The 12,682-nt window shown below is 35.2% G+C and overlaps 1 protein-coding gene across 2 annotated transcripts in view; it reads left to right on the forward strand.

Moving 5' to 3' along the window:
• The window catches only part of pcsk5b (proprotein convertase subtilisin/kexin type 5b), a 145,347-nt gene that overhangs the window by 68,929 nt on the left and 63,736 nt on the right, over positions 1 to 12,682 (forward strand). For both annotated transcript variants that reach the window (XM_088630139.1, XM_088630140.1), the window contains exons 9-10: positions 2,613 to 2,713; positions 10,125 to 10,228. In XM_088630139.1, coding sequence (XP_088486265.1) covers positions 2,613 to 2,713; positions 10,125 to 10,228 — 205 coding nt within the window. The remainder of the gene's footprint in view (positions 1 to 2,612; positions 2,714 to 10,124; positions 10,229 to 12,682) is intronic.

Here is a 12,682-nt window from a genome sequence, read left to right on the forward strand (position 1 = left end):
ACACATCTGTCTTCTCTCTCTCAGACAAAATTGAACCTTGGATCAGAAAGATATGCTTGTGGCAAACTCGGCTGGACGACAAGAACTTTCCCTGCACTACAGGAGTGTTTGAACGACAGCACTGTTTTAAAGGCTGACCTGTGTGTGCTTATTTGGGCTCATCTTGTAGTGAAATATTTTTAACCCCAAAAAAGGTTAAGAACCCCTATACCTAGGTGATATGTATATTTTCAAAGGTCCAGCAAAGTTCTTTTCACTAAGATGTGTATTTAAGACTCAGTCAAAAATTCAGTTTAAGAATTTTTCAGACTTTTATTTTATTTTACTTCTAGCATAGTTATTTTATCATGATGCAGTGGCAGGCACTGGGAGTAATAAAGTACCAAGAACATATAATGGAGTTGTCTGGTATATATCTTCCTCTGAATAGAAATAAAATTGCAATTCAACCATTCTGTTGACCATGACTAATAGAACTAAAAGATCTACCCAGAAAAGCTCAAAATATTCTACAAATCTAGTGATCTAACACCTTTTTCTTTTGTATTTGTTGGAATTTTGATTCTTAAATCTGTTGTTTTTTATTTAATCCATAAACTAAAAGTGTACAAAAACTTTAGGAACTTGAATGTAAATAAAAAAACGGAGTCTATAGCTGAAAGAATGAAAACCTTAGAACTTTTCATTGACCTACAGTTGTTGAAGACGGTGCCCTGGCTTCTTTTACCAGGCGTGCTAAACGTGTCGTTACAGTGCTAAAGATGCAGAGTTATACACCAGGTTTTCTAATGTCCATCTTCCAAATTGTGTTTATCTGAAAAGAGTTAAGACTTCCCACTTGGTAAAAAAAATCATGCAGCTCAGTACAGAGAAGCTCTATGTAAGGTTTGTTTGTGTCCACAAGACATACCAATGTCAGGGTGCCCGTGTGTGCAGCTCCTGTGATTGATGACATTGCTCCCCTGAGAACAGAAGTTTTGACTGGTCGAAGAGCTGCCTGGCTGTTGGTGGTCTCTTCCGTGGACAGATATGTATAGGATTACAGGAACAGCAGTTGGCCTCTGACATCTTCGTATGCAAGTTGCTTCTTTGTACTGCAGGGGTAATTTAAACTGAATTTTCTCAACTGTTGTCAGCAGTTTCCTGCTGCAGGTGAGAATCCTGCTTCAGATATGTCCTTCTGTTTAATGAAAGCTAGTGCAACCAATGCTAGTAGGGTTCCATTTCCTACAGAGGTGAGGTGATTGATATTTTCATCTGCACCATATATAAACTAGAATCTATTTCTTGTCTTCCTGCTATTGAATTAAAAGCAGACCAAATGCAGGTTCTGCTGTTTTGTATGTATGACTCTGGCATGTTTTCAGGGTAATGATGTGTGACAGTATCTCAGTTAAGATTTAAAGACAGGCAGTTAATGCAGGGTAGTGCACAGCATGACGGCTAGTTTATACTCTGCTGTACAATTTACGAGCTGGACCTTTAATGACCAAAGTACTTTGAAATGAGAACATTATCGGTTGTGCTTCAATGAGAAGTCCAACGGTAAACCATTCATGTGTGCTTATGACTTAATGGCCTTGACACAGTATAGGCTTCCAATGTTTATTTTCTTTCTTTTCCTTATTGCTAATATTGTTGTCAAGCTTGTGAAAGATAAAATGTATAAACTCCATTTGTAAAAGTAAGAAGAAAAAAGATTAAACAATGTTTTTATATAGACCTGTCTCAGAGGCTTATTTTTAATCTTATTGTTCAAGCTACCTGTCAGTTTAACTGACAGGTCTCACCTTTTCCAGGGTATTTTTGTCAGTGGGTGAGTGACAGGTTCTCCTTATCTGAGCTTCTGTTGGAGAATTCGTAAAGTGTTAGGCATCTAAAAAAGCTTTCAACATCTGGATATCACAATAAGCTTTTTCCTTTATTTCTAAATAAAGATTTTCTGAAGTGTCAAAATTCTACGTTTTATCGAAGGCCCTGCTTGCCGTTCTCTGTGTTTTAAAATCTTAAATCATGTTTATAGGAAATTCTTCTTTCTGAAGCAAAAGCTCAGCAAATGAGAATCTGGATAATACTATTTCTTCATAATTAGGGTATCCTATCCTAATTAGAATAAAGATTTGCATGTCATGTAAACTAATTCTCATCTCTTCAGTCTAGATGCCTTTTTAAAACTAATGTATTCCGTAGTTTTTAAATACAATCAGTTTATCTAAATCAAACTTTATGCTGTAATATTAATATAAGCACTTAATACTAAAGGGTATCTTATATTAAATGGTTATCTTATTTTAATATTAATATTATTAAATAATCATTATTAATATCGATCTCATAAAGAATACAGAAAGAACGTTGTCATGTACATAGCTGTTGCTGTAGGAAAACTAAATAGTGCTTCATTTCTCAGTAAGGAGTGAATATCAAAGCTGGAATGTGTGCCTTAGGTGCTGAATTTCACCTATCAGAAATTCATATAAATCTTTTGCATACCTTTTGTTTTTGTCACTCAATGTACCTTGACAAAGGCAGTCATATAACTCTGCATGCCTTAGGCGCACTGCCACTTCCTTAGAAAAATTCTGAAAATTTCTTGTTCAATCTCTTTTCAGATCACCACAGATCTCAGGCAGCGCTGTACAGACAGCCACACAGGAACGTCTGCTTCTGCGCCCATGGCAGCAGGAATTATAGCACTGGCTCTTGAAGCAAAGTAAGCTTTTCATTCATTCCTTCTGAGGGGTTACACTGACAGGACTCTCACATGTCTTTCTAATTCATACGTATATTCTTTGTGTTTTCTGATTTGTGGACATCACCTCAAGCAAGGACTCCTCTCCATTTGCAGTTCATTAGCATGTCTCATTGTTTTACTTCTGCCTTGGTTATATAGTGTCTGCATATGTAGATATAAATGTTCTTAATATGGGCAGCACAATACAACATCCATGCAGTCATAAGCAAAATATCTGTTCTGGCCCTTTAAACATGGAACCAACCACATTATAAAATATTAAATTATATACAGTGTCATATTTTTATCAATATCGTAAAAGTGTTTTTCAAAGGTAACCTCACAAATTCAGAAGGACTCTGTTTGAACTTTGAGGCACCTGGTATCTCTTCCCTTAGAGAAGAGAGCATTCAGGATGGCTGACTAGGTCATTGATAGCCCAAAACGAATGCACATTTCACTCTCAAGATCCTATTCAATCAATTTGCGAACACCTTGAAACAGATGTCCCCCTGCCCATTACACAACTCTTTTTTACCTATGAAGCTATGTTTTAAAGTTTACAGCCTTTGGATCAGGGATCTTAGTCCTAATTCTGGGGATCTGCAGATTTTCATTTAACTTGAGCTTTTAAAGCATTTTTTCTTCATTATAAATTTCCAGTTCTCTGGTAGATCTACTAAACAGTGTGAGTATCTTCTAAAGCAGGGGTCGGCAAAAGAAGGAGTGTGCTAAGAATTAGATAATGCACTTGTTTTTACAGATCTGCATGCCATTGATACTTTTTTTTTCTTGTCAATATTTTTTTTTTCTACGCCAAAGAGCTTTCATTGGGTATCATGTTGCAGTGGATTACAGACCAATCAAGCATTGTTTTTATAACTTAATTTCTTTGTGGTTTATTAGACTTTTATTGCTCGTGTTGTTAAAAATCCCTTTGCGTGCCAATAAGGGCACACGTATTCTCGGTTGCCAACCCATGTTCTATTGCCTGTAAGGCTGTGGATTTCCAGGACCTGGAGTTAGGATCCCCAATTCAGAATTAAGGTGCTTGGTTCAGCCATATATCCCATATGGATTTGTATGAAAAAGTATTAATTGTCTTGTAAAAAACGCACCAGGACATGTATTGCTGACATTTTACTTTATATTTATCTTTTAATGATATCCTTTTTCTTAGAAAGTACCCTAGACAATATGTCATTCAAAATTAACAGGATCGGCATGCATTTTTGTCCATTATGTCTTAATAATCTCCTAGCCAGTACTTATTAATACATTTTGATGATGAATCTCCACATCCTTTCCATCTCCTGTCTTTCAAGGAGAGGCATTGCTTCTTTACTGTCTTTTATGAGAGAGTATTACTTTTTTCCTTTTTAAGAGACCCAGCAAGCTGATTGCTCAGCACGTCGGTAACTAAATCTCTTTTCCTAACTATTCTGAAAGCAGTCTTCAGCCTACTGACCGAGAAGGAAATGTACACACCATACAATTGAAGTAAAATGTCACTAAAGCATGAAAGACAAAAGAGCACATTTACCAAAGGCTCTTTATTCCTTGGTTGAAAGATAAAAGCTGTAATTTTGTCTACTTTCAGAACTGTTTAATCATATTCCCTCAGTTGCGGTTTTTTATAGTGCTCTCACTGCTATAGTTTTTTTTACACCCAAAACAATATGCTTCTGTTTTACACCAAAAACAAAATTCTTGAAACTCAAATGTAGAAATGAGGCTTTGGGGGGAATTGTTTTTTTTTCCATTCTCAACATAGAAATGCTGAATCTGTACTGAAGAAGTCACAAGCTAATTCAGGTATTATTGTTAAGCACCAATTTAAGATCTGGGGAAATAAGACCCAAAGAATGTTTTTTAATTCAGAGGAATCAAACGAAAAATTGCAGAAAGTATTAAAAAAGAATAATTCTTTCTTCCAATGATTTGGAATGTGGAACAGAACCTTTCTCTGAACACCCTTTAATTCTTCATTAAGTGAACTTCTGTTTTTATCATGTATTCTAAACTTACCAATCTTACATTTTTTCTCGGTATAATTGATTCCTTTGAGGGATCGGATGTTTCTTGAATCTTTAAAATACAAAAATGTGTTTTCATATTATAAAAGCAAATGTGGGACTTTTCTAGAGTATGCATAATTTCCATTAAAGTTGCTTTTCTGTGACTTTAATTAAAATTAGCATATTTATTTTAGGTCAGGATGGTATGCATTTCTGACAACAGGAAAGTCTGTTTTTATTTAGAGAAAATAAGGTTGTGTTCTTCTAATTCTTTAACCCCTTAACTCCCATTCAGTGTTGCAGTGTTATTGGTTATGACTGTTTGTTTTTCTATTTGAGCGATTGTGTATCAATATGCATTTTTCCCTTATTCAGTACCAATTCTGCATATATTCAGGCTATATGTGGTAGGGTGTTTGGTAAGTGGAAGGCATACAACACTATAAATATTAGAATCCTATGAAATCATCACATAATTTAATAATAACAAAGAAAAACCTTACTGATAGACTTTGAGGGATAAGAAGCAAACAAGGTCTACTTAGGTTGAGAAATACATTAAAAGTGTTTTAGACAGCGTTATTTTTTAATAAACTGCTAATACTTTAGTTTACACACATCACAAAATGTTTTATCACAAATGTTTTCTGAGCCTATGGTAATGGTTAGCTATTCCTACATATTTTTGACATTCTGCTATTCTTATGTATGTAGCTTCTGGCCTAGCGAGACATAACATGTTTCTAATATCTCCAAGGAGAGAGCTGTTTAACTTACAACTGCAAAAAAGACAAAAACATTTAAGTGCTTTATGTAATCAAATGTAACATTTTTTCTTAAATCTGATAGATTTTTAAATGGCTTTTTTTTTCAATTCTTGCATTTAACACTGTTCTCTAGATCTGTAACTTCTATATGATAGGTCTTGAAAAGCCACATTTCCTCTGGCTTCTTATGGTTTCTGGAGGTTCTTGAGCTTTCTCCACCTTTTCTGGAGTAAATGCTTGATCAAATGAAGATATTCTGACTTAAGCTGCAATGAAAACTGGAATGTCTTGCTGCTCTGCAGACCCAAGATTGGAACATCAAGGGAATTTTACTCACGTTCTAGAAACATAGAAATATATGTTGGTATATACAGTACATTGGTTCATCCTTTAGTATTGCTGAGGTGAAAATTGTCTTAAAAGGAGACATAATTCTGAAATTTGCCGTTTTATTTTATTTGATGTCATGCCAAGGGAGCGCAGTTACTATTTTACTTGGAACAGACACTTTGCAGCCTAATTGTTACACAATGAAAAGGTGTGCTTTTTTGAACTCATAGTGCAGACGACGATTTACACAGGGCAGAGCAGGAGTAAAGGTAATGCTGCACAACAGCAATCTATGTGTAGTTCCTCTCTGGCTAAGTGGATATGACATTTTTTTTACAAAGTAATGAACCATTACAAAGTCATAAGAATTGAATAAATGTTATGAATGGTGTAGGAGGTTTATTAGCCAAGCAAGATGAGACCTTTATATAATACCAGATGTTCCACTCATTAATGCTAATAGTTTTCTGTTCAACAATGCACTGGAGCACCATAAATGTATAATTATTTTTAGACATGGAACAAAGTGATCACATGTCTACTGATAGAAGGCAAGACCATGTTAGTGAGTCACATGCAGACAAAAGCTTCCAACAGCTTCAGGAGTTCTTAGATATGTTTGACTTCTTGTTAAAACAGCAAATACACAGTTGCAATTTATGCGTTAATATACTGATCAGAGAGAGAGAAAAAAAAAACAGATAACAAATGAACAATTAACAAGACAATGAAGTTGAAAAAATAAAGACTGTACCAGAAAAGACAGTATGACACTCATCTTAAAAGAAGGGGGGGGGCAGATATTTTTAAGAAAATATTTATCTAAATCAGAGATTCAGACATACTGTACATCTAGGCTATTCTTTCTCAAATGCCTGGTCACACAAGCCACCTTTGTTGACATCAACAAGAGGATTAGAGATGTTGCTTGTTTGTTGCCACCAGTGTCCACACTTAAAGTTTGGTTGCAGGTATAATAAATACGTAGTCATTGATATGATTTTTAATTATATTACAGGCATTGATCTGAGATCAAGACACCACTCATTGTATTCCACTTGGAATTGTTTTCATAACCAGCAATGGGGGGAAATGTCAAATCACTCAGATTATGATGAGTTCTCAGTTCTAATAATTATATCCAAGGACCTGTCTTAGTTGCTCTACATAAACAATGGCCTAATTTCAAAGGCCAGATCCAAAAATAGCCCGATCTTGCATTTTGACATTATGGAGATATTTTAAAAATAAATAAAATACAAAGACTGTATACAGTCTCAGCAGTAGGGTAGGATACTGTTCTGTTCCTGACCAAACATGCTTTTTAACTCAGATAGATCAGATGTACACTCTATTATGATTTGGTTGTAAACTTGTCAGCATGTCTTAATAGTCAGATTTACATAATTTATGGGAAACACACTTCAGTAGATTTTGTAAGGTTTCCTCTGTACAGGTCCATTAATGTGATTTTTTTAGCAAAGCAGTAAAGTTCAATATAGTCTGTCATTTTTCTGAACTTGTGACCTGTTCTTTTTATGGTTAGCTTTGCGAAGCCCATGTTGGCTTTTTCAGCCAGCCTGCTTTCAATTTAAAATTATAAATATTTGATCCCTAGTGAGCAGAGCTAAAAAACAAGTACATGACAATATAATACTTCATATTACTGGGACTCTATCACCAACCTTCAGACTTTATTCATCGGAGCTTTTCTGTATTTTTATTGAGCTGTTCTTTCTGTTTCTCTTTGAGTTATCCTGTGTTTCATGACAGTTGGAGACAGTGGAGTTTTACCATTTAATTAGCATAGGCACACCTAATCAATTCTGATGTGGCTCACTTGTGTAAACATTCACTTTGTTCAGTGGTTTGGTTTCTTGAAACCTATATTTTATAAGTCTCCTTATATATTTTCTCTGAGTCAGAGATTCGATACAGAAGTAGTAACTGACCTATTCACCAAGTTAGAATTTAGCCTTAGGATAACCTTGAGAGATATCCTAGTATTTCTGGTTGGGATCTTTCTGTGCAACAGAAGAGAAAGGAGAGCAAAAGGAGTTTTTTTAGGAGTAACAAATGTAAGACACTATCACGGTTTCACAAAGTTTCACCTGTTACATTAATTCCTTAACAATTTATAATAACATTAATAATTGCATTATTAGACAACAGCAATGATATGAGAATAAAAGCCTTTGAGTGCTTTAAATGACAATGCTGAATGGCCAGCCCTGCCCCAGACTCTGCTGAGGTTAGCCCATCTCAAGCTCAGGATCTGTTAATCGAGCGCTTCCAATTCTCTCATTTGTTCCTGGAACAACTTCGCAGGTGACTGATTCTGTAGCCCAAATTTCAACTGCAGCTTTATCTGTTTAGGTATTTCACTGAAACAGAGCTGCAGGATAGTTTGCACACAGTCTGTTCTGGAATCTTTCATCACACAACTTTCTGTCTCTGCAGTCACGGTAACAGCTTAAATGAATGTGATGGTAATATTTGTCACAACACTTAGCATTTCCACTATGCGCTCCGTCACTGATCAGACAAGTTGTGTTGCTGAAATGCGTCAAGGAAAGTTTAACGTGGAACCGTCTTAAATTTTACATATACGGGAGCCTGGCTCTGGACAGGTCTGCTTGTTGCATGCTTTTTTTTTAGACTGAAGTTCAGAGGAGTTTTCCCCAGAGTATGAGGTGGTACATTCAACATGGCGGTTAGGGTACAAGCAAGGTAGCCAAAAGAAAAGACAGCAGAGTTTGCAGTGGATAACTATCTTTTTAGGAGGGTGCCACAGGGCTGATTGGGCTTTTTGGGCTAGAGAACATGAACACATGTGGATGAATGTTTTCCGTTGGTCCAAATAAATTGATTGGTAAAGGTATTTGTGCCCTTTGGTTTATTATTGCTTTTGGATGTGATATTCCTTTCAGTTCTGTTCAATGACCTTGTTCTGTTGAACTGTTTGATGTTCATCGTTCGTGCTGCTGTTAATACAGGGTGGCACAAGGCAAGAATGGCCAAATGGCCAGCCTAAGTGAGACACTGCTCTTCCGTCTGTGGTTGGTGGTGCTGTTGTAAATATTCCTTTGTGGCCTGTTAGTGTAAAGATGGCCTGTGGTGATTCAGAATCCTCCCCCTTTAGCCAAGTTGTTTGCAAATTCAACTGAATACGGTTTTCTCACACTTTACAAAACACAAGCAGTTTGTTTCCTACTGATTTACCTCAGGGAGTGTAATATATTTCACTGCAATCACTTAAATCATGACAATGTGGAATAGCTCTCATAGGTAGGTGTTGTTGAATCAAAGCAAAATCAAATTACACTACTTAAATTGAAGTGGGCGCGCACAGAAGGCAATTTCCTGAATCACCCGGGAAATACTTTACAAAAGGAAATGTTTTAATTACTTTCAAGAATAAAATGGCTTTGGCTATGCTTTTGGTAATCTTCGGGAAATATTTAGGTTTTTTTCAGTATTTTGGTAATTATGAAAAAATGTGTTTAGAAAATTAGAAAGTACATTTGAGCCAAGTATAACTAATACACGTCTGTCCCATCCATTATCATTTATTAAGCCACTTATTCCTGGTAAATGTATCTATTATACTGTATTATGTCTTAAACCATTTCAACAAATCTTTCATATAAAGCAATTTTGTTTTATTATGTTAGGTTTTTTAAGTAGAAATATTGAATGTATTGTCCTAATAATTGCTTTATTAGTGTTCCCTTTACATTGCATGCCATTGGAAATCTTGTAATGTTCCATTTTCCTGCCATGATTTAATGAAAGAGAAAATTTGGTGAACAATTTTTTCACTGCTGAGTCTTTTTCAAATAACTGCAATCCAGAAGTACAGAAAAGGGGTGAAGAACGAAATGATAAAAAAAAATTGCTCTGGAAATGTTTTTTTTTCTTTCCGTTTTGTGGCAGAAATGACCTGAGGCAACAATACAGAGAGCAATATTTTTTTATCTAATATCTAATTGCTTGCTGGGAGATTCCCTTGAGTTCCATCGTACCTTGTAATTCTGTTTCAGTACTTTGAAATCTCTGTGACAACTATTAAGGAGAAATGAAAAAGAAAACTTTGTCCATCTAGGATCAAGGTAATGTCTAAGCAGGCAAATGTCTTAAAATGCAGTGTGAGTGTGGAGGGAGAGGGTTGTTGGAGTAAACAGGGCAAAATTTGAATGCCCTTTTTGTAAGAGCTTCTTTTCTTAATTCTGATTGCAGCTGTGCAGCTTGTTCTTTTCTATTTGTTTTTTTTAGTCCATTACTGACATGGAGAGATGTGCAGCATATCATCGTGAAGACTTCTCGTGCAGGGCATCTCAATGCCCCTGACTGGAAAATCAACGCAGCTGGTCACAAGGGTAAATTTTATTTTCCCGTAGAACTGTTACTTTCCTGTACTATTCATTTCACCAAAACAGTTAAATGTAAAAGCATTTTTTTCTGAAATCTCATGTATTCATTTAATATTCATATTCATGAATATTACATTTTGATAGTAATATTAGTTTTGCAGTATCCACCAGATTGTAGAGTATTAAAGCGTATTGTTTCTAAGTATAATATCTCTCCAGTCTTTAACATTTTTATTTTATGCATCAGATAAATATTGTAAGTTCTGTAACACCAACTTTTTAGTCTTATCTTGAATATAATGCATGCCATACTAAAATAAGACATACGTGGAATGAGACGTTTATTCGTCCTCTGTTATCTTATCCTCTGTAAGTTATCGCTGTGGTATTGCCTATATTAAGAGGTGAGGATATATTTTTTTCTTAACCATTTAAATTATACTGGATGTGTTAAATTGAAGCTATGTAAACATATTGTTAAAGGCTTTAACTTGAATATGGTTTCTGTATGTGCGATTACAATGACAGGTTGGTGAGGCTGTGGCCTTGAATCTGCTGCTTAAATCTGAAGCTACACTTCAGTGAATTCAAGATATCGGGAATTATTTAATTACGATTAAGTTGAATAAAGTTCCGTGCAAGCCTGTTTCTTGGGAGCTACAGTAACCTTGCTCCCACCCATTTTATTTTCCCTGAAAATAAATTGAAAGGTGAGCAATGACATTCCTATTTCATGTATTCACCAAGAAGAAAGTGTACACAAAAGAAATATTTAATGCAGGTTTTGTGGTCTATACGATAAATCTACTTTTAATGGAATTTAAGACAAAGCCTTTTGGGTGACTGCATACATATATGTCTGTCATTATATGTCACTGGGGCTAAGGTCATACAGCATAGCAGCTCACAACAGTTGGTGCCACTCTAGCTTTAGTCTGTATGCTTTAGTTGCATGTTGGGGGGAAAAAACTGACAATCTTTACAGATTTTATTATAAAAAGGTAACTTTTCTTTTTAATTAGTAATTATTTATTCTTGTACACCTGCAAGTCAGACCCAAGTCTTAATGTTGCACAGTGTTCTTAGAATTCTCCAATGATTTGTCTTTTTGCATAGTTTACTCTGGGAGCTCAAAAGAGAAACTTTTTTTTTCATCTTCCCCATAACTCTGTTGTCATTGCTTTTTTAAACCAGTCTTCATTCCTGTACGTAATGTTTTTGATAGTTTTTTTTTGTCAAAGCAAATCATTTTTGATCTACGTTTCTTCTCCACCCTCTTTTTCTGAAACTTCTGTTTACGGTTTCCTTTCATATGGCAGTTCAAGAAAAGTGAAATGTGCAGATATCGTAACATTTAGTTCACAAAAAGGCATAAAACAGCTCTGGACACATCTGTGGAGTTATACAAGTGCTGCATAACAAGAGATAATAGGGATATTTATTGATTGGAAATAATCAGGAATAATCTATAAAAACATTTTTTTAGATTGTAGATTTTTTGGCCAGATGACCAAGAATTAGTTCTTTGATCATTCGTTAGTCCCCATTTTGTTTCTATTAAACAGTCCTCTTTGCTTCCAAGCCAGGTGTCTGGAAACATTATCTGGGAATTTAAAAAAATCGAAAGATAGATAGGCCTGCAAGATTGTGTGGTCTCTGCCACAATGAACATGTGTAAGATGATTAGGAGACATTTTGCTTCCTGATAAGATTGTTTGGACACCATTATACATCTGATCACTGCCTTGAGAGCAGAATTTAGAAGAATCAAAGAAAGGATGCATTGTCATTCTTAATGACAGAGGGATGTTCTCATGATTGCAACTGGTATGGGTTGATTCAAGAATAGAGCAAACTCCAATGAAAAAGGAAATTGGACATCTATATTTTTTTGATTATTGCTATTAAATATCAGTACATCTGTACATTAAATGCATTTTTTTTCCTACAAAATTATTTTTTATGGTTGAGTTACTGTGGCACACTATACTGCAGTTAAATAACAATAATAATACTAAATATGATTATCCATACAAATAAAACTCAGTACAACGAAGCTCCTATTTAGGGCTTGAGTGGCCTGAACCCACTTGAGCAAACTCTTTGAAGTGTATACTTCTCACAGACAGCCAAACATCAGCTCTTTGGATGTCTTCCATGTGTGAAAAGAATTGGCATTGCATAACTTTCATATTTGGCTAGATTTGTTTTCTCGGCTTTACTTTCCCTTAAACTGAAGTCAGAGTTACTTATTAAGTTTGATGGTTCCTCTGATGCTTTCTCTGTCTCCTTTCTGATTTTTTGAAGGAAATGATTAAAATGAGCTTTATTCTATAAAAAGTATAAATAATGTGACAGCACTAGCAGTAGATTATTAGATACGGTAAATTAACATCTGTAGTTTATGGGTGCTTTTTTGGCTTTATATATGAATTCCATCTTCCATTTTCGGCTGCTGAG

Source organism: Lepisosteus platostomus, chromosome 4 (genome assembly GCF_059453375.1).
Source record: "Lepisosteus platostomus isolate fLepPlt1 chromosome 4, fLepPlt1.hap1, whole genome shotgun sequence".
Lineage (NCBI taxonomy): Eukaryota > Metazoa > Chordata > Actinopteri > Semionotiformes > Lepisosteidae > Lepisosteus > Lepisosteus platostomus.